Source organism: Anopheles coluzzii, chromosome 2, assembly GCF_943734685.1.
Source record: "Anopheles coluzzii chromosome 2, AcolN3, whole genome shotgun sequence".
Lineage (NCBI taxonomy): Eukaryota > Metazoa > Arthropoda > Insecta > Diptera > Culicidae > Anopheles > Anopheles coluzzii.
Window position 1 is genome coordinate 13091735 of NC_064670.1, and position 17439 is coordinate 13109173.

The 17439-nt window shown below is 46.3% G+C and overlaps 4 protein-coding genes across 4 annotated transcripts; 3 read left to right on the top strand and 1 right to left on the bottom strand.

The window, feature by feature from the left end:
• Positions 1–4477: 4477 nt before the first annotated feature.
• Positions 4478–7054, top strand: LOC120950028 (uncharacterized). Its single transcript, XM_040367750.2, has 4 exons — positions 4478–4633; positions 4705–4818; positions 4901–6088; positions 6154–7054. The coding sequence occupies exons 2-4, from the start codon at positions 4755–4757 to the stop codon at positions 6507–6509; spliced, it is 1608 nt and encodes a 535-aa protein (XP_040223684.2). The 5' UTR covers positions 4478–4633; positions 4705–4754; the 3' UTR covers positions 6510–7054.
• Positions 7055–7137: 83 nt separating this feature from the next.
• Positions 7138–8252, top strand: LOC120950030 (uncharacterized). Its single transcript, XM_040367754.2, has 2 exons — positions 7138–7610; positions 7676–8252. The coding sequence occupies exons 1-2, from the start codon at positions 7469–7471 to the stop codon at positions 7957–7959; spliced, it is 426 nt and encodes a 141-aa protein (XP_040223688.2). The 5' UTR covers positions 7138–7468; the 3' UTR covers positions 7960–8252.
• Positions 8152–9637, bottom strand: LOC120950029 (uncharacterized). The gene is made up of 2 exons (XM_040367753.2): positions 8823–9637; positions 8152–8756 (listed from the first exon to the last, which is right to left on the bottom strand). The coding sequence occupies exons 1-2, from the start codon at positions 9532–9534 to the stop codon at positions 8404–8406; spliced, it is 1065 nt and encodes a 354-aa protein (XP_040223687.2). The 5' UTR covers positions 9535–9637; the 3' UTR covers positions 8152–8403.
• Positions 9638–9923: 286 nt separating this feature from the next.
• On the top strand, positions 9924–13245 carry LOC120951684 (nuclear RNA export factor 2). The gene is made up of 4 exons (XM_040370512.2): positions 9924–11082; positions 11161–11853; positions 12045–12839; positions 12900–13245. Exons 1-4 carry the CDS (start codon positions 10027–10029, stop codon positions 13098–13100), a joined length of 2745 nt encoding a protein of 914 aa, XP_040226446.2. The 5' UTR covers positions 9924–10026; the 3' UTR covers positions 13101–13245.
• The last annotated feature ends 4194 nt before the right edge of the window (positions 13246–17439 follow it).

Genomic DNA, 17439 nt, shown 5'->3' on the forward strand with positions numbered 1-17439 from the left:
CGTTACGATTTACTGCGGCGGTAGCGGCGAGCGGAGCGGAGAATGAGCCCCTCAATGGTGCACAAACTTTCGTTCGGTTGTTTGTTCGTGTATTCAGTTGCTCTGAAACCCTCCGCTACCCCCTCGCCATCTGCACACCAACAACCAAAAAAAGTTGTTAGTAGAGGGTGGAGCTCGGGAGGGCTCGAGCGTCCACGAAAGCGCTTCAAGAAGCAATTTTCCTCTCCGTAGCACATTTCCACTTTCCGATGGGTGGGAAACGGATTCCCGAACCTGCCCATTTTTGCCTCACAGACACAGGATTGCCTTTTCCATGTTCCGAGTTGGAGGTTTCCATGTTCTGAACTGAGTTTTTTTGTTGCTTTCGTTCTTTGCCGCTTTCCTTTTATTTCTCCCAAATCACAAAATACGTCTTCGGCTTTGTATTTCGGCATTTCCGACCCCTCCGGTGGCATGGGCATGGCATGGGCCACGAGTGAAGCGAAGATCGCAAGGCAAAAGCACACAGAATGAGCCGGAACTGGTGCAAAATCCGTCGCTACGTTTGAATGTCATAGAATGGATTTCCGATTGAGCGGCGGTCAAGTGTCGTTGACGGGCCGGTAAAATGGAAGTTTACAAAGGGCTGGACTGAGCTGGATGGGATGGGATGCGAATAAATTATGCTCCGAAATGAGGGAAATGGCACATACACACAAGTGTGAACGCATACACACAGACAGGCAGACACAAAGACTTTACGTAATTTAATGATGTCTTAATAGATGAACTGACAGCAGTTTGGTAAGTGGCGAAATAATCAAGCAGAAAAAATAAAATACACGTTTCAAAAAAACGCACCACATTTATCTTATTTCTTTACTAATTTTTTCTTTTACAAAACACTTATCCTATGGTGGAGGAAAAGCTTTTGCAATTGCTACCACCGCCCCATCCCAATCGTTGTACATGCTTCGTGTTATTTTTATGTGTGTGTGTGTGTGTACAAAGGGGAAAAAATAAACAATACAACAAACTAAACTAAAGCAATGATAAATTGCAGGCACTTTATCCATTTGAAAGCGTGTTGGTGTGTGCTGGCACGGGGCGTCTGTCTTTGCGCGAGCGTTACCATTCATTTCCACGTCTCGGTTTGTGTGTGTTTTCCGGAGCCTATTTTTCTTGCTTGAAAGCCATGAAAAGCTTGCTCCTCGGCCGGGTTGAATTGTGCTTTTGATTTTCAGTTCGCCTGTGCTTGTAGATGATAATAGAAACGTTACGACTGCTGTCGAAGTGGATTCATCAGCGCAATGCCGACCTGACCTTGGCCGCTGAAAACAACACAAACGAGCGTTGTACGGCTTTGCAAGACAGCGAAAGCGTTTTCATGGGCCTTTGTGATGATTTCATAAGTTTTTTTTTTGTTAATGTAATTTAAAGTTGAATAGGCTTTGTAATAAGGAATGTTGAAGCAACAATAGTTTCATAGTAGAAATCTCTGTTGAGTTCCCAAATAAATGCACCATTGACATTCATTTATCCCTTTTACGCAGTACAGCGTGTTGATACAGACAATTCTATGTGAATGTAACAACCACAGTGCGCCGATTGCTGTGGTGCATTGAGGCAAAGCGTTGAGAGCATAGTAAATATGCTGTTGAATTACCAATGCATCCAATGCACACATTCTCACTGCTTCGAGGTGGAGAGGGCTGAGGCCTGGTGATGTTGGTGCTGTGGGGAGAGATAAATTTATTCTATACAAAATATTCATCGCCATGTGTCGTGAAGGGTGCTTGAAGCTCTGGCCCACACACCTGTCTGTTCGCGCGCCCTGCAACCAATGCAGAGCTGGGAATGGCACAGTGTGGCAAAAAACACAAACCACAAGTCATGTGAAACATAACAGCTGAACTGCATGCGGAAAACTCAACAGCTCGCTGGGGTAAACAGAATAGAAAGGATTACGCAGGGAAGGGCTCGACTCAAACGAGGAGGCTAAGGTTAGGAGGCACCTTGAGGGGAAAACCTGAACTCGACGCTTTCATAATCTAGCAGGGCACCCGCCTGCTCATAATAAAAGTTCTACATGTTGAACACCCGGAAGGCGAGTGCGAAGGAGCGGCTTTATCGTTAGCTGCAAAATGTCGACACACTTCGCACTACCACCCCACGTACCCCTCCCGGCCCAGTTGCACCCACCATTGACTGAAATGGCATTGAAACTGGATTAACTTTTCAATGGGTTTTGTCTCCGAAGACGGCGGTGGCGATGGTAGAAATTTCACACCGCAACAGGGAAAGCTGTCGCTCCCCTTGTAACATTAGCTGCTATTGGCAACCGATGGTGTGATATGCAGAATCATTCCCAAGCTTAGAAGCGTGGAGCTGTCGATGGGTACGGATTGGTGGCAGTACAGTGCCACGTGCAGCCCAGCAGTGTGGAGAAATGGGGGCTCTTGTTCACACCGCAACAGTGCTACAGCGATTATTAGCTGTTCATATGTTATTTGAGGTTACGGTTCTGCTAGCCATTTCCATGCAATATGGGTCGTAATTTGTGCTTTGCGAGCAGGTGTGATGGGATGGGAGCAGAATAATGCGAAGCTTTCAAGTAGACGTTTTGTGTGAGGGCATGATACGGCAGAGATTAAATTTAACCTTTTTATGTATGAAACGAATTTGTGTGTGAAAGGGTAGGCAAAGAGTACCAAAAGCTAGTAAAGTTTGTATTGGCTGTGAAAGTAGAATAAAGAATAAAAACATGCAAAAATAGTATGATTAAATTGATTACGTTATTTAAAAAATATTCCAAAATGTAAAATAGGATAGGTGCACGAACTATGGATGAGTTTGTACAGCATTTGGACTAAAACAAGAATTGTGACAAAACTACAGAATAAAATTTCATAAACAAAGGTGAAGGAGATAGACAAATATCTTAGCTCCATTATTGATTTTGCATTTTGTAACACACACTTTTTACAAAAGTTATAGCCGTTTTCCAAAACCTCTTCCATGTACCAATTGTTGTACTATGTGTTCCAAATGTTGTGCTAGTCCAAAATTGTGCTAGGATTGTTTGATCTGACCAAATTGATTTTTAACATTAAGAGAAATGTCTTTAAGAATTTAGAATTATGAAACTAGATAACTCGATGTTCAAAATAATTAAATTTTAATAATTTAAAGCTAATAAATGTCAACTTTGTACGATTTTCGATGCAAAATGACACGACTGTTTTTGTACTATCTGACAGCATAACTTGCAGGCTGGAGCTTATCACAACAATTGATACATGGCAGTTTTTCTTGCACCAGTGGGGAGTTTAGTATTTAAACAATCGTATCGCCGTTCTAGTTCTAGCGATGCATAACTTCAATGCGAAACCATACAACAGTGCAGAGGGAATGAGAAAGCTCTCCTCTAAGTGTAGAAGCTCTACTGGTTGGGTGTCCCACCAACAGATGACGCCACCAGCTTTTTGCTATGTTTAGAATGCATGAGTCGTTTGCCGTTTGCTAAACGAAGTCTTTCTATATTCCGTTTAGGTTGAGAGCTTGAGTCTGTTAGAACCCGTTTAGTGGTCTTTTAGTGGATTTGTGGCATTTAGGACCGTATTTTCTCGTGTAGATTTGCACCCCCCCCCACCCCTCAATCCACTTAACACTTCAAAACATACTCACAACTACCAATACAAATTGAAACTCCTACCGAAAAGTACAGATAAAGGCCGGGCTACATTGATCGTACTCTATGGTGTAATTTTAATTTTCACTAGCGCACCTGGCGGCGGCTGACCGAAGCATTTTGCCAAACAATTTGGAGCCGCTTTAGAAAATATGTAATTTTTCCATGTTTTTAACCTAATTTGGACAAGAAAAGTTTTGTAAAAGGTAGATGCGCATGTCCTATAAGCATTGCATCCATTTTCATGGCAAAAAACGATGGAAAAACAACTTAAATTTGAGATCCGGCACGACCATTCCCTCGACGACCAAAAAAAGCTTCCACCAGCCGCCGCCAGATGCGCTAGTGAAAATCGAAATTACACGTGGGAGTACGATCAATGTAGCCCGGCCTTAAAATTTAGGTGCTCCCTTCCTAAATCTGAACTTTTTGGCAGCCACCCTGAAAAGCCCTCGCTCGGAACACCAAAAACCGTCACTACTTAAAAAAAAAACGTCGCTATACCCTCCAAATCGGTGCGATTTTCCTTCGCTGGAGACGGTTTTTTAGTACATTGTCCTTTTCGAACGAGGGCTTTTGAAGAGTGGCCACCAAAAAGCTTGCCTTGCTCTGTGGGCAGAGTGAACAGAAAAACTGATTTTAATATGTAGGGTTTGAAGGAAAAATCTAAATTTGTTTTAATTATTAAACTATAAGACTCAGCCAAATAATCTAATCAATCTAAATAATCCAGCGAAAATCTACCAAAACCTACCGAAAACTACAGATAAAATGGTGCTCCTACCGAAATCTGCCACAATAATCTGGCCACACTGGTTTTGACAGTTCGGCGCATTGTTTACATTCGTCAGTGCCAAGAAGTCTTCGTTTTGTGTACAAATAAAAGTGTGGAAAGTTCAGATTTTCATAAAAATCTCGATGTTTTCCCCATAGTGGTGGTACACAGCATTGTCCCCGAAATAGGTAAGCAAAGATGGCACCATCATCTTGTGCGTGATAAAGATATGTGTGTTACTGTGGTGTTTTATTCAAAGGAAAACCCATTGCCCCACACTGAAGACACGCTGGTTTACGCTGGTTACGCATGTGCAAAAAACTTTGTGTCCAGAAAGCAGAAGGAGATGCAAAGGATACACTAAAACATGCTGGTTGGTGTAGTTAGCGAGGAATGGTGTTTTCATTTGGATGGTCAATTTTTCTAACCAATCAACGGCTTTTCTCTTCTTTTAGTTGACAATCAAGCGCACCCGCTTAATCAGATAGCAGCACTTGTTCCGTATGGTAATGCGGCGTGCCGAACGTATCACACGACAAAGATGAGCTCTAAACGAAAAGAAGCACCACCCACCACGCCGGAAACGCTGCGGGAGGCCAAAAGGATGAGATCACCGGAATGGCAAGGGACGGACCGCTGGAAGGCAACTTCGCCTTCCGATGGGCCCTCGTTCAAAGCGGCAACACCGCAATCGAAAATAGCGCATCGTTTAAGCCCTGCATTCCAATCACCCAAACCGGGCACACCGGTAACAGTGACGACATCCGCACTGGACACAAAACAAACGAAAGTGGCCAACGAAGCAAAGACGGGGCGAATCGCGACAATACCTAGCAAACTGCCCAACACTGCCAGCGTCTCGAGAAAAGCGGACAAAACGCTGTCAACTATTGTGAAGGCCAAAAACAAAAAGGCAAATGGTTTGCCAGCAGCATGGCGAGCGGAACTGTACGGTACGCGGCCCGGATCGGCCCAGGCCAGACTGGAGCAGCTTTGTACCGCCCTGCATCAGGAGGTAGAGGAGCAAAAAAAGGCAAAGGCTGTGACAAGCGTCCCGCGGAAACGTACCGCTCCGAATGGGGACAGCCCTCCGAAGAAAAAGCTAACATTACCATCAACAAGCTTTAAACAGTCTAGCTCTACATCTACTGTTACTCGTGTTGCTACCGTCCCTGCCACTATCCCCGTTGCTGCTGTAACACATGCAGCCACTAAACCTGTCAGTATTGCAACTGGTACTGGGGCAGCTTGTGTTGCAACAAGCACATCTACTGTAGCAGAGAGCAATGAGATGGATGTGGATGATGTAGAAATGAACAGTCCCGAGCCGGCTGCACTCCTTTCTCCGCCCATACCAGCGAACGATAGTATGGACTGTATGGAGTTTGACTATTCACCAGAACCAAAAAGGGTACAAAACAAATCGGCGAGCGACTCAAAACCATCGACCAACGAACAGCCGAAAAAGGCTGAAAAGCAGAAGGAAACGAACAATGATTCGCAGAAAGCAATGTCCGACCTGAAGACCAAATACAAAGAGGGACTGAGTGCGTTTTCTAGCTACTTTTACTGCGTAATTGACACCAACATTTTCATCGAGCATTATCAGGACTTTCAGAGCTTTCTTTCGAAGAAATACAAAGGTAAGAGGAGTCATATTCCAACTTTTGTATGGAAATTGAAAAAAAAAACCCCTTTTCATTCGCAGGACGTCAACCGATCGTGATCATACCGTACAAGGTGCTGCACGAGCTGGACACGGTGAAGCACAAAAAGCCGCAGCTAGCCTCGAAGATTGTGTCGGTGGTGAAATTCCTGCACAAAATGCTGCGCGCCAAAGATGCACGCGTCAAGGGGCAGCACCCGTGGGACGATACAATCGAGCTGATGCCATTGCTGTCGCCGGATGATTCCATCGTAAACTGTGCGCTGCAGGTGCAGACGGTTGCCGGTGACGCACAGGTTGTGCTGGTATCGAACGATTGCAACATGCTGACGAAAGCGTTGGTCGCCAACTTGAACTCCTGTACGATGGAGGAGCTGCAATCGGATTACAATTTCTAGAAACCCCTTCGACTTAGATAGGTAGTCGTTTCAGTGCCTTCCAATGTAAAGATGTAGGAATATGGTAGGAGTTGCGTTTTGATTTGGCTGTCCTTGGCCATTTCGCTGTTGAATTATCCTTTTGTGCTGGTACACGTTGTTAATCTATCCGTTCAACATTGAACGTTTGTACATTGAATTTACTATATTTTGTTTAATCCAGCCAGAGGGAAAAATACAGAATTTGTTGTTACTGTCCTGTTGCAACAAAGAAAATAGGACACCTTCAGCAATAGCTCAGCCACACCTAACTGGTAAATAATTTATTTTCTTTGTTTCTTTGTTTTTTGAATTTTGGAAATGAAAATAATTGCTCAGGAATGAAACAGAATAGCCATAGCAAGAATTATCATAAATATACTTATCTGCTCTTATGGAAGAGTAATTGTAAAATACAGCTAACGGCGAACGTCCTGACTGGATTAAACATGGGCTGCATGAATTTGAAGTCTTTCAGAAAGATTGAATAAACGGAGAATAAACTGTATAATAATGTTGATAAATGACCTACGCATTTCTTTTCGCAATAGCGTCCATCGTACTGTAATCTTATTTGGCGATAAAAAAAATGCGTACGACCATTCTCCTCATCTGTTGCATCCGAAACGCCTTGTGCGCAGCATCCCGCCAAGAAGCTAGAAGGGGGTGGAATTAATTTCGAAAACGCCAGCAGTCGCATAAGTAGTCGGATTTGGGCTATAAAAACGAACCCCCTGCTGTAACTGTAATAAAGATTGTATCGAACGGATGAAGAGCGTAACTGTTGCGCGTTTCGTGGAATGCATAAAAAGAATCAATGTTGCAGCATTTAATCGTGATTTGAAACGTAGTAGAAAGTATTTCATCCGTTACTATCACCTTTAATTGAGAGCAACACAGACGAGAATCGGGAATAGCGATAGCCTAGAAAATGCAGCTAAATGCAGTTGCTTATCATTCCCGCCTTAATCTTGCCCGTTCTTGCAAATCGCCCTCAAACGAACCCAACCATTCACGCGATGAAGTTCGCAGCAATTATTGTAGGAATTGTGTTGCTCTCCTTTACCGTCAGCAGTAGGAGTGGTAAGAGTGGTCTGATTGTAATTATCTACCTCTTTAAATTGAACATACCAATTTCCTCAAACCAGCAACACCACGCGGGCGTTACCGGCGCACGATGGGAGCCGGCGAGAGCTTCATCAACTGTTTGGCAATCGGAAACTCAACGCAGCGCATCTGTTCCTACGACCTTGACCTGCTGAATGCGATCGAACGGCAGCAAGGCAACGGAAGTCGCCCGTGCCCGGAAGGAAGAGTTTTTCGCCGCCACTGCAACGTATGCAAATGTGGCCGGGCTGGTGCGTTTGAGTGTAGTACCGATCTGTGCGGGGAGGATTTCTTTCACCCGACTGGTTTGCCACGATACTGGTGAGAGTGTGTGTGTGTGTCGGGACAGTGCATAAGAGGGGAAGTTGTTTGGTCGATAGAGTAATTGCAGTATCTGTTAAGCTCCATGTGAGGTAGGGTATAAGGTTTGTTTTGCAAGTGAATATAATCGCCCTGTAATTTGGCATAATTACAGATTGTTACAATTTTAAATAGCAAGGAACGTAAGGAAAGCATCTCCGGAAAATGCCAGTTATGGGTGTTGCAACTGGGGAACACTATGTTTATTCTGAGTGATGCTTTCGTATCTGGTACATAAATATCTGTATGCTACTTTAATGACTGAGTGGATATTTCTCTCGTGAGAAAGAAAACATCAACCGCTAGGTCGAAGGAAGGTATCAGCGTTATTTAAAATATACTAAAGCCTACCATCATTGAAATGCTGCCCTGAGAATGGACACACGTTGCGCATGTCGATGCAGATTTTTTACTGCTGCTCCATCTGACTCATGCCGCTGAAGGAAAAGCTATCGGCCCAGGACATTTTTCGCACCACCACCGACCCGTTCGTTTCGACGTGTAACGTGTTTTCTGCCTCGGCTTTGCCCAGCACGGCACTGTTGCCGTCTCGTCGATGTTCCTTGTCGTCCATCGAGCTGTCGAGCGTAAGCTGGGTGGATTTCACCTTGATCGACGACGTATCGTACACAGTTTCGGCAAGATTTAGATGCAACGTTTTGGTGGCCATTGCTTTGATATTGCTTGTACCGACCATTTCCGATAGTTGCAGTGTTACGTTTTCGCTTCCAACGTCTGCGTTTAGTGTACCGTAGAAGCCCTCTGTAGGAATAAGAGATAAATATTTAATTATTGTACAACTAATCACACGATTAATGACACACGTACTCATGGTGAGACTTTTGCCACCGTTCGATCGAACGGTACAATCCTTGTGTATGCTTTTCAGCTCCATATCACCGTCCCGCGTCTGGAACGTGCTTCGGTTCGAGTAGCTTGCATTGACCGAAATGTTGCCCGCCTCGGTAGTCGCACTAACCGATCCTCCCTGCAGTTTGTCCAGAAATATGTTTCCCTTGCCCACCGTCGTGGCCGTTACATTTTCCGCCAGCGTGATCCCCTGGCAGGCAATATTGCCGGCAGTGCTGCAGAGCTGGATGTTTGTGGAACGAAGGCTGCGTGTCTCTATATTGCCAGTGCCAACGATGTCGATTTCGTCGCTGTACAGGTTTGCGATGGTGGTGCTACCGTCGTTGCGGATCTGCAGGTCCGCCTTGATCGGCACCTCCAAGATACATTCGCACCCACCGGCGCTCGGGTCGCTCGTGATGGTGACAGTTTTGTCGGTGATTTTCACTGCCAAGCTGTCCACATTGCTGCCCTGCTTGACCGTTGCCTTCAGGAGGTTTGAGTCCGGACAGTCCAGCAGATCGTAGGGAACGATTTTCAGCTCGTACGCACAATTAATGTGTATTTTCGTGTACGGATCAACCTTTTCCTGTACCGTTTTGATGGCTGCCCAATTGAATCTGCCGGTAGAGAGGGCGCGTGACCGCAGGCAGGAGGTAACTGCACTCCTGGATACTTTAAGGAACAACATTTCTTTTGTGTTTTAGTTACACAACTTTCCAATAAGTGGAGAACGTCGTGCGATTGTGAAATAAAGTGTATTGATCAGGAAAATCCGAATAACAACAAACACCCACTGTGGGAAAGCTTTCGGTCATCACAGCTTTCCGTGGATGTCACGCGACCACTGTGCTCCGTGAGATATTGGTGCTGTTGTTCGATTTTTGTGTTGTTTCTTAATCTAATCAATCAGATTTAAACAGCGTTTATTTAATTTTCATTAGCACTAGTATTAATGCAAATGCGTGAAAAGGATTTGAATGCTTTTTTTTTAAATAAATATCATCCTTTTTCAATGATAATTATTTATCAATCTGGCAGCACTGCCACTAACAACAGACAGTTGTCATTTTTGCTTGGTTCAGCGTATTTTGTTGTTGTCGGAGGTAAAAAAAATGCCGGTGTAGCAATATCGAGTTCTTCTGTGTCGACAATAGTATTAGTTTAAGGAAAATAGAACGAAATGGACGAAGACAACTCGCCTCTAGTGAAGGCGGAACCGGGAGATGATTCCGATCAGCAAAGCGATGAAACCGAGAGCTGCATCAAGGACATGCTGCAGGAAATGCAAAGCAAGGAGCGGGTAAAACGCCCCCAAGCTGCTACTGTGCCTGCTTCTATCGCCCCCGCCACGGCAGTTCCGGAACAGTCCACACCGCAGGAGCACGATGAAAACAGTTTCTACAACGTGCACAGCGATAAGCCGCAGTCGCTAAAAATGTGCACCGGCGAGCTGGACATCGTGCTGGAGCCGAAGCTGGCGGGCCCGGTGTACAATGCGGCCAATCTCACCCTAGACCGGGCGTTGCTGAACCGAGCGGACATGTGGCACCAGGTGATAGTGCACCACGGCAACGGCTGCACGAGGCAGAAAATTTTGGAAGCCCTGTTCGGCAGCTACTCGTACTGTGATTTTTTCCCTGTGGCGTATCGGCGCCACGCGAATGCCGACTTTTTCCTGCTGCGAATGTGTAGCCAGGTGCTGTTGAAGATGTTCGAGGAGGGCCTGCAGCTAAAGGCGGGCAGCATGACGCTTCCAATCAGCGTACGGCTCGGGGCGGCCCGATTCCACACGGGGCAGATATTCCCGCGCCAAACCATCACGAAGGCGGTACAGGAGCGGTGCGATAATGCGGCCCAGTACGGTGACATTGCGGTGCTGAACCTGGACAGCTTTGCCGAGCATGCCTCGTTGCGGGAGCTCTGCGTGTACCTGGGCAATCGGGCCCAGTTTGAGGTGGTCTGTTCGGCGATTGCGCAGGCCATGGACGGTAACGCGTGCATTTCCCGGTTGCGGCTCGCGAACAACGATATCAGCCACATGTCGCTGCTGGCCGCGCTAAAGGATACGAAGCTGATCAGCTTGGACCTGCGGGGCAACCGTATCAAACATCCGAGCTCGCTCCGTTTGCTGAAGGACATTCCGCTGGTGGAGCTGTACGTGGAGGGGAACAACTTAACCGATGTGCCTGATTATGAGAAAATTATACGCAGCTTTTTCCCGAACCTGTTAAAGCTGGTAAGAATGCGTTAGAGAATCGGTGGAATATGTCGTACATAGAGTAATCCCTTTTGTTTTCCTCATCTCTTCTCGTAGGACTCCAACCTGACCCAAACCGTCACGACCAAAGCGGTGCGTGACGATGCGGAGGAAGAGGAGGAAGTGGAAATAACCTCCCCCGGGACGGTCATAACGGAAGCGGACCTGAACCCGGGCGCCTTTCAAAAGTACAACATAACACCCCACTGGCATAAGGTGACGGTGCACCACAACGGTGTGTGCAACAAGCAGGACATTCTGGACGGGCTGTTCCATCTGCTGGGCAAGCATGCGTTCTACCCCTGCTACTACAAAACCTACTCCAAGCAGGACGAGTTTCTCGTGCAAAACTGCTTCGAAGCGCTGCTGTTTCTGGTGAAGCAAAAGCTGAAACTGCCGATCCCTGCGTACAACACCGTGCTGAAGCTAGCGCTGGCGATGAACGTGGCCGAGGCGAGCGACACCGATGTGCAGCCGCTGCGCAAGCTGGAACGGTTTGTTAACAAACGGTTCAAGCTGGGCTGCCTGGACCTGTGCTCGATGCAGGACGAGCTGAACGAGTGCAAGGTGGTTGACTTTTGTGCGAAAAGCCCGAGCACGCTCGCGTACATGCTGGAGTTTGCTGCCCGGAAGTACGGCAACAGCTGTCTGGTGCTGCGGCTGCGGAACAATGATCTTCGAAACTGTGCCGCACTGGAAAGTTTGTCCAAGTTTTACAAGCTGGTATCGCTCGATCTGCGCTGCAATGCGGTAAGTTTCCGCTGCGCTCAAAATATTTGAAGCGTTACATCGTTTAGTACAGTTTTAGTACAGTGCGTTTGAAAAGTTAGCTATGGTGCAATATTTCACACACACCCTTCTTTGAAACATTTCAAAACGAACCGTTATTGAAATTTGAATCACACCGTACCGCTGGTACTAATCCGTGTCCTTTCGTTTAGCTTTCGAAAATCTCGGACCTGCAAGGCATTCCGTGGAACAACATTACGGAGCTATTCCTGGACAATAACCCACTGTGCGGCACGATGCGCTCCAGCGTGGAGTACGTGCGGAAGGTTAGGCAGTACTTCGGTATGCTGCAGCAGCTGGATGGACGTACGCTGCTCGGGAATTTCACCTACTGCCAGAACTATCTCTGCACACCGGAAGCGTACAAGTTTGCGGAATCGTTCGTGAAGCACTACTTCGCGCTGTTCGACTCGTTCCAGCGCGGTGACCTGCAGGAGCTGTACCACCCAAAGGCACAGTTCTCGATGACGTGTGACTTTGACATCGAGCGGTCGGGGCAGCAGCTGGATGCGCAGCTGGACCGGCAGGTCAGCTACGCTCAGCACAGCCGTAATTTGCTGCAGTTTAAGGACAGTCTGGACCGGGCCGTGTCCAAGCTGATCGTCGGCAACGAGCGTATCGGGTACGTGTTGACGTCCTTTCCCAAGACGGAGTTCGATTTCTGCTCGTTCCGTATCGATGTGCCCGTGTTTACGCCCGAGCGCGTCATGATCACGGTGCACGGTCGTATGCACGAGGACGAAGTGAGTGCGCTCGGGCAGGTAAGCTACATTGGGTTCACCCGCACCTGGTACCTGCAGCCGTGCGGTATGGGCACGAACCTGTTTCACGACGCGATCGAGTACAAGATCCACAACGATATGCTGCACATGTACAGCATGACAGTGGAAGGCAATGACGCGTTCGGAGGGCGGAACGAGGCGACGCCGGTGGCGGAAAATGGAATGGTAAGTGAAGGGTTGTTCAATTTACAGTGTGCAGTTGATTCAATCGTTTTCCCCGTGCAGGATACTTCCATGCAAAGTGACGATAGCGATCGGGAGAACGCAATGATCGTCTTCAAGGAGCTCACTCAATTGAATCGGGCCTGGTGCAAACGGTGCCTGGAGGAGTCGTCGTGGAATCTGAAGGTGGCGTTGAACATATTCCTCAAGCTGTACGAGTCCAAGCGCATTCCCAAGATTGCCTTCAAGGATGATATTCCCTGACGGTGGTCCAACTGCTGCGAGGTAGACACGCAAGAAAGTAGATCCAATGGTACAGTTTCTGCACTGTATAGATAGATGAAATGAATTCACGTGTCGAATGTGAGGCTTTAAAGAACTGAATAAACTCAAGAACTGTCGTACAAAAGCCATTGCGTTCATTGGTGTGGTGCACTTCCCTTAAACCGCAGAGGACAGCACAAACGTCCCACGAAATGGCCGAACTCAAATGGAGGGAGAGAGTGATAGACAGAGTAAGAGACGGGGGAAGGATGCGCCCACTGTTAGCAAACAACGAGTAATTAACTCAAGTAGCAGACGTCAAGTGGGCTAGCGTAATGTATGGTACTTGAAACAATGTAAAATGCGCCCACCGCAAAACGTACGAGCTTGGTCCTTGGCTAGCAACATAAACCGTGCACACACACACACACACATGTACGTAAGAGCGGTGGACACACCGCCGTTAATGATGCTCACCGGATCATTGAGCATTAGAAGCCGGCAAGCTCCACATTAATAATCGAACGCGTTTGATGCGCGTGCACATTTCAGTGGGCGAGCGAGCGCACCCGGGCCAGTATGTGTGCATTCACCCTTTAATGTTGATCCTTGGTGGTGTTCCGCCTTTCCGTTTCGCCGGCGAGCGCACGCGGGCACCATTTCGGTGGTTTGAAAATTTAATTTCCGCTTCGAGCACCCCGGAACCACCCCACCGCTCCGGTACGTCGGTCGAGTGACAAAAGCTTGATGTCAATGGGTGGATGGGTGTGTGTGTGTGCGTGTGTTTTTTTTACTAGAATTGGCCAAACAGTTCCACGCTACGCGTTGATTGGCAACGGCACCGCCAGAATAGCAGCCGAGCAGCCGAGCATAAAACAAATGTTTTCCCCTGCGGTTATGTGAATCGAATCAAATCAAACGGTGAAGCAGAAAAGCGAGGACGCTTTTCGACGCCGCACACCAACCAGCCCGGAAGTAGCTCACACACGTACACACACACACACATGGTGTGGGAAAGGACCGGCAGGTGGTGCACACCATAATAATTATCGTAAAATTGACCACTCGCATTACAATAACAGCCCCCAGGGTGGGGTGGATTGATGTGTGCCGTAGCATTGCGCGATGTTCGGCGCGCATCAACCAATCAGCCCGGGGGGGGGCAATAGCACCAGCGCACACACCCCCACCCGACCACCACCGCGCGCAGTAATGTGCGAATAAAAGCGCCATTTGCAATCTGGGTTGTGGTGCTGCTGCTGCTGGAGGATCGACACCGGATCGACCATATTGTTGTCACTTCTAATCATATGCATTTTATCTTAACGGCGTTTCGACAAAACACAGCACCTGCAGGGGCTGCTACTACTGCTGCTGGGTGATGCGAATCGCGATCGCTCGCAATGATAAAAGCGGATTGGAGGATGGGAAGAATGCAGCTTGCATTTTGAAATGAAATGAGCCAACCGTGCTAGAAAAGTTATTCACGTCCACGTTAGCTTCGTGTATGTGCCCCCCTCCCCCCCCCCCCACCCTCGGAGTTCGCACCTTGATTGACTGGCTGGCTGACCGACTGACAGCGAGTAGCGCAACGAGCTTTGTGCTGTCGGGGCTTTGTGCAGATCGCAAAAAAGAAAGAATGAAGAGAAGCCGGATTGCTTTCAATCATAACATAACCTCGGCACAGCTCGGAACATCTGTTTGTTTTTCATTGCTGCATGCATCTCATTGGACCACGTGGGGGGAGGATGATTTAGGGGGTTTCCATCCACCCGTTATTGAGTATGCGACCATCACGATACAGTACGGGAAATCATGCTGGATTAGAGACGCAATAGATGGGTGGGCTCGTTGCTTTCGTTTCATTATCATTCTGTTTGGCACTCGGCACGCGGAAAGACAGTGAATGCGAATAACTAGTTGGCCCGCGTTCAGTGTCTGTGCAAAAAACCGTAAAATCAGTTAGCGAACTGCATAAACCGTGATGGATCCTTATTAATGCTGGCGTAAACATGTCAGTACTGAGTAATCATGCATACATACATACAAGAAAGCTCCTTTTGCAACGCGTATTGACGTGATATACAAACACACTTCATGCAGCTACATTTATGGCTATTTCGTAAATATGAACACTCACCAATGAGTGAGTACCCTTCAAAAGATAGCAACGCTTCAGCATGCGTCTGTGCGCTTCATTGGCGCGTTCCCGTTTCGTGGTGGCTACCGTTTTTGCTGCCGGGCTAACGGGCTAGATGGCTACATTTCTACGCAAATAGGTCCAGCATTCCTCCTGCCACCAATGATGCAGTGCGGTGTGAGTGGTGTTGCCTACGCGACCCATCCGAGCCCCGCAAGCATGCTGTACGCGCGTGCGGTATTCGTACTGTGCGCAGTACGCTCGTACTCATGCTGTTTATGTTTGCGCTTCCACTTCACTAGAACGTCACGAATAGTGCATCATTAGCTAATTGCTGTAGGAGCTTCTTCTCCCCCCTCCCCCATTGTATGCGCATGCGACGGGGTAAGGGGCTTCCACTGGGCAAGTATAAACACCACAAAAACGAGGAATTGCATTAGGATCGCAAAAACGAGTATGCGTTGAAACACACCGGCAGGCAGGCTAAGGGTACAATTAATATGTGTAATTAGAATAGTAAATACCGTACGCACTGTGGTGCGGTTTGTGAAGGAAGAGCGATGTGGTCTAAAACTATGCTCACGTAAAATGCTTGTACCGTGTCGAAAGGAAAATGGTCAAAATAAGTTAAAGTAAATTTGTCACTTTTCGTTACAGTTACAAGTGGTATCACTTACGCTGGTACTTGCGGGCACTGTTGTTGCACCATCGACTGCAACCTGTTGCATGGTAGCGATACACACACACTCGATTACACAGGTACAGGCACTAACGAACCGTGGTATGGTTGTCAATCGATCCCCGTTCTACCTGCTATGCGCACGTGTGCACTGTGCAGATTGCATTCGTTTGCATCGCAGCTCAGTGCAACAAGTCGATTCGGTGTGAATTCTTGCAGCTTGGTTCGATTGGCATGCGGGTATGTTTTCCTTGCAGGCAGCTGTTTGTGAGCATATTATTTTCTCTCTTATGTCAGTGAATTTGTGCCATTATTTGTAGTATTTTTTTTAAATAAGATGATTGTTCTTTGTTGTATGTTTGTTTCTGTGAAGAAGTTAGGAGTAATAAAAGCATAACAGTATGCAATATGTATAGCAAAATGTGCATTTCAGTGCGCATGGTATGCATGGTCTAGTGTAGCTAATTAACTATTATGTAGTGTAAGCTTTAGAGAATTTTAATTGCATATTCCGTTAGAGGCGAAAGAACTCCGCAGGAGCCAAAGCCTCTCTAAACCATACAAACAACAACAACATTGCATATTCCGGCAGAACGTTTTCCTGTAATTCATTGAAAGCTCTTGTCGGTGAAATAAACATTTGATTGATAATAGTTTTCAATTTGCATACCTCCTGGCGCTTAGAAATTTGTTCCAGGTAAGTGATTACCATCGCAATGGTATTTGTGCAAACACGTGCGAAAAAAGAATGGTTAGAATAATACCCTAAAAGTATGCAATACGTATTACAACGTGTTCGTTTCAGTGTTCTTTCAGACTTTCTTGTTCTGTTATAGCAAGGTGGATTAAAAATATCAGGTGGTGGAATCTAGAGCATTTTGACAATTCGTAAGGTCCCCAGGATTCAAAGATTGTTTACATTAAATTAAATTGTTCATATAATTTATCTACCACATTTTCTCGATTGAATATTCTTTAAAAATAAGTTTTTCGAGTTCTTATTTAACATAAAAACATAGATTGAAGGGTGTTATTTCGTGTTATTTCGAGAATTTATTGTATAATTAATTGTGCTTTAGACACGTTTCACTTTTTTTCCTCATTATCAGCGAGACACACGGGCAATTTAAGTGAGATTAGAACTCTTACTCACATGATTTTAAATTTCGTGACTAAACAAATCATCAAATTATTTGATAATTTACTCATTTTTTAGATAAAACCAATAGACGTACCAAAATACACGTAGTAACAAAGAAATCTGTTCTAATTGCTATGATTTGTGTGCGGCAACCATTGGTTAACGGTTTTAAAATGACGTCAAGTCTCTCAACTATGGCGACCCCCCAAAGACCCTTTTCCACCATCTGATATTTTTAATCCAGTTTTTTTTTAAATTTTGCTGTTATAGGTAAATTTTCCATTAGAAAGAGAAATGTGCCAGCTTATAGATACATTTTTTTCTGTTAGAACGTTTATCAATATATTAATTGAAAGCATTTGTCTTCTTTTATTGTTCT

Coding starts and splice junctions, on each gene's coding strand:
- LOC120950028 (XM_040367750.2), top strand. CDS start 4,755: ATGTGCAAAAAACTTTGTGTCCAGAAAGCAGAAGGAGATGCAAAGGAT. Junction 4,819..4,900: donor GGATACACTAAAACATGCTG/GTTGGTGTAGTT, acceptor CTCTTCTTTTAG/TTGACAATCAAGCGCACCCG. Junction 6,089..6,153: donor TCTTTCGAAGAAATACAAAG/GTAAGAGGAGTC, acceptor TTTCATTCGCAG/GACGTCAACCGATCGTGATC.
- LOC120950030 (XM_040367754.2), top strand. CDS start 7,469: ATGCAGTTGCTTATCATTCCCGCCTTAATCTTGCCCGTTCTTGCAAAT. Junction 7,611..7,675: donor TACCGTCAGCAGTAGGAGTG/GTAAGAGTGGTC, acceptor TCCTCAAACCAG/CAACACCACGCGGGCGTTAC.
- LOC120950029 (XM_040367753.2), bottom strand. CDS start 9,534: ATGTTGTTCCTTAAAGTATCCAGGAGTGCAGTTACCTCCTGCCTGCGG. Junction 8,757..8,822: donor TGGCAAAAGTCTCACCATGA/GTACGTGTGTCA, acceptor TTATTCCTACAG/AGGGCTTCTACGGTACACTA.
- LOC120951684 (XM_040370512.2), top strand. CDS start 10,027: ATGGACGAAGACAACTCGCCTCTAGTGAAGGCGGAACCGGGAGATGAT. Junction 11,083..11,160: donor TCCCGAACCTGTTAAAGCTG/GTAAGAATGCGT, acceptor CTCTTCTCGTAG/GACTCCAACCTGACCCAAAC. Junction 12,840..12,899: donor CGGTGGCGGAAAATGGAATG/GTAAGTGAAGGG, acceptor TTCCCCGTGCAG/GATACTTCCATGCAAAGTGA.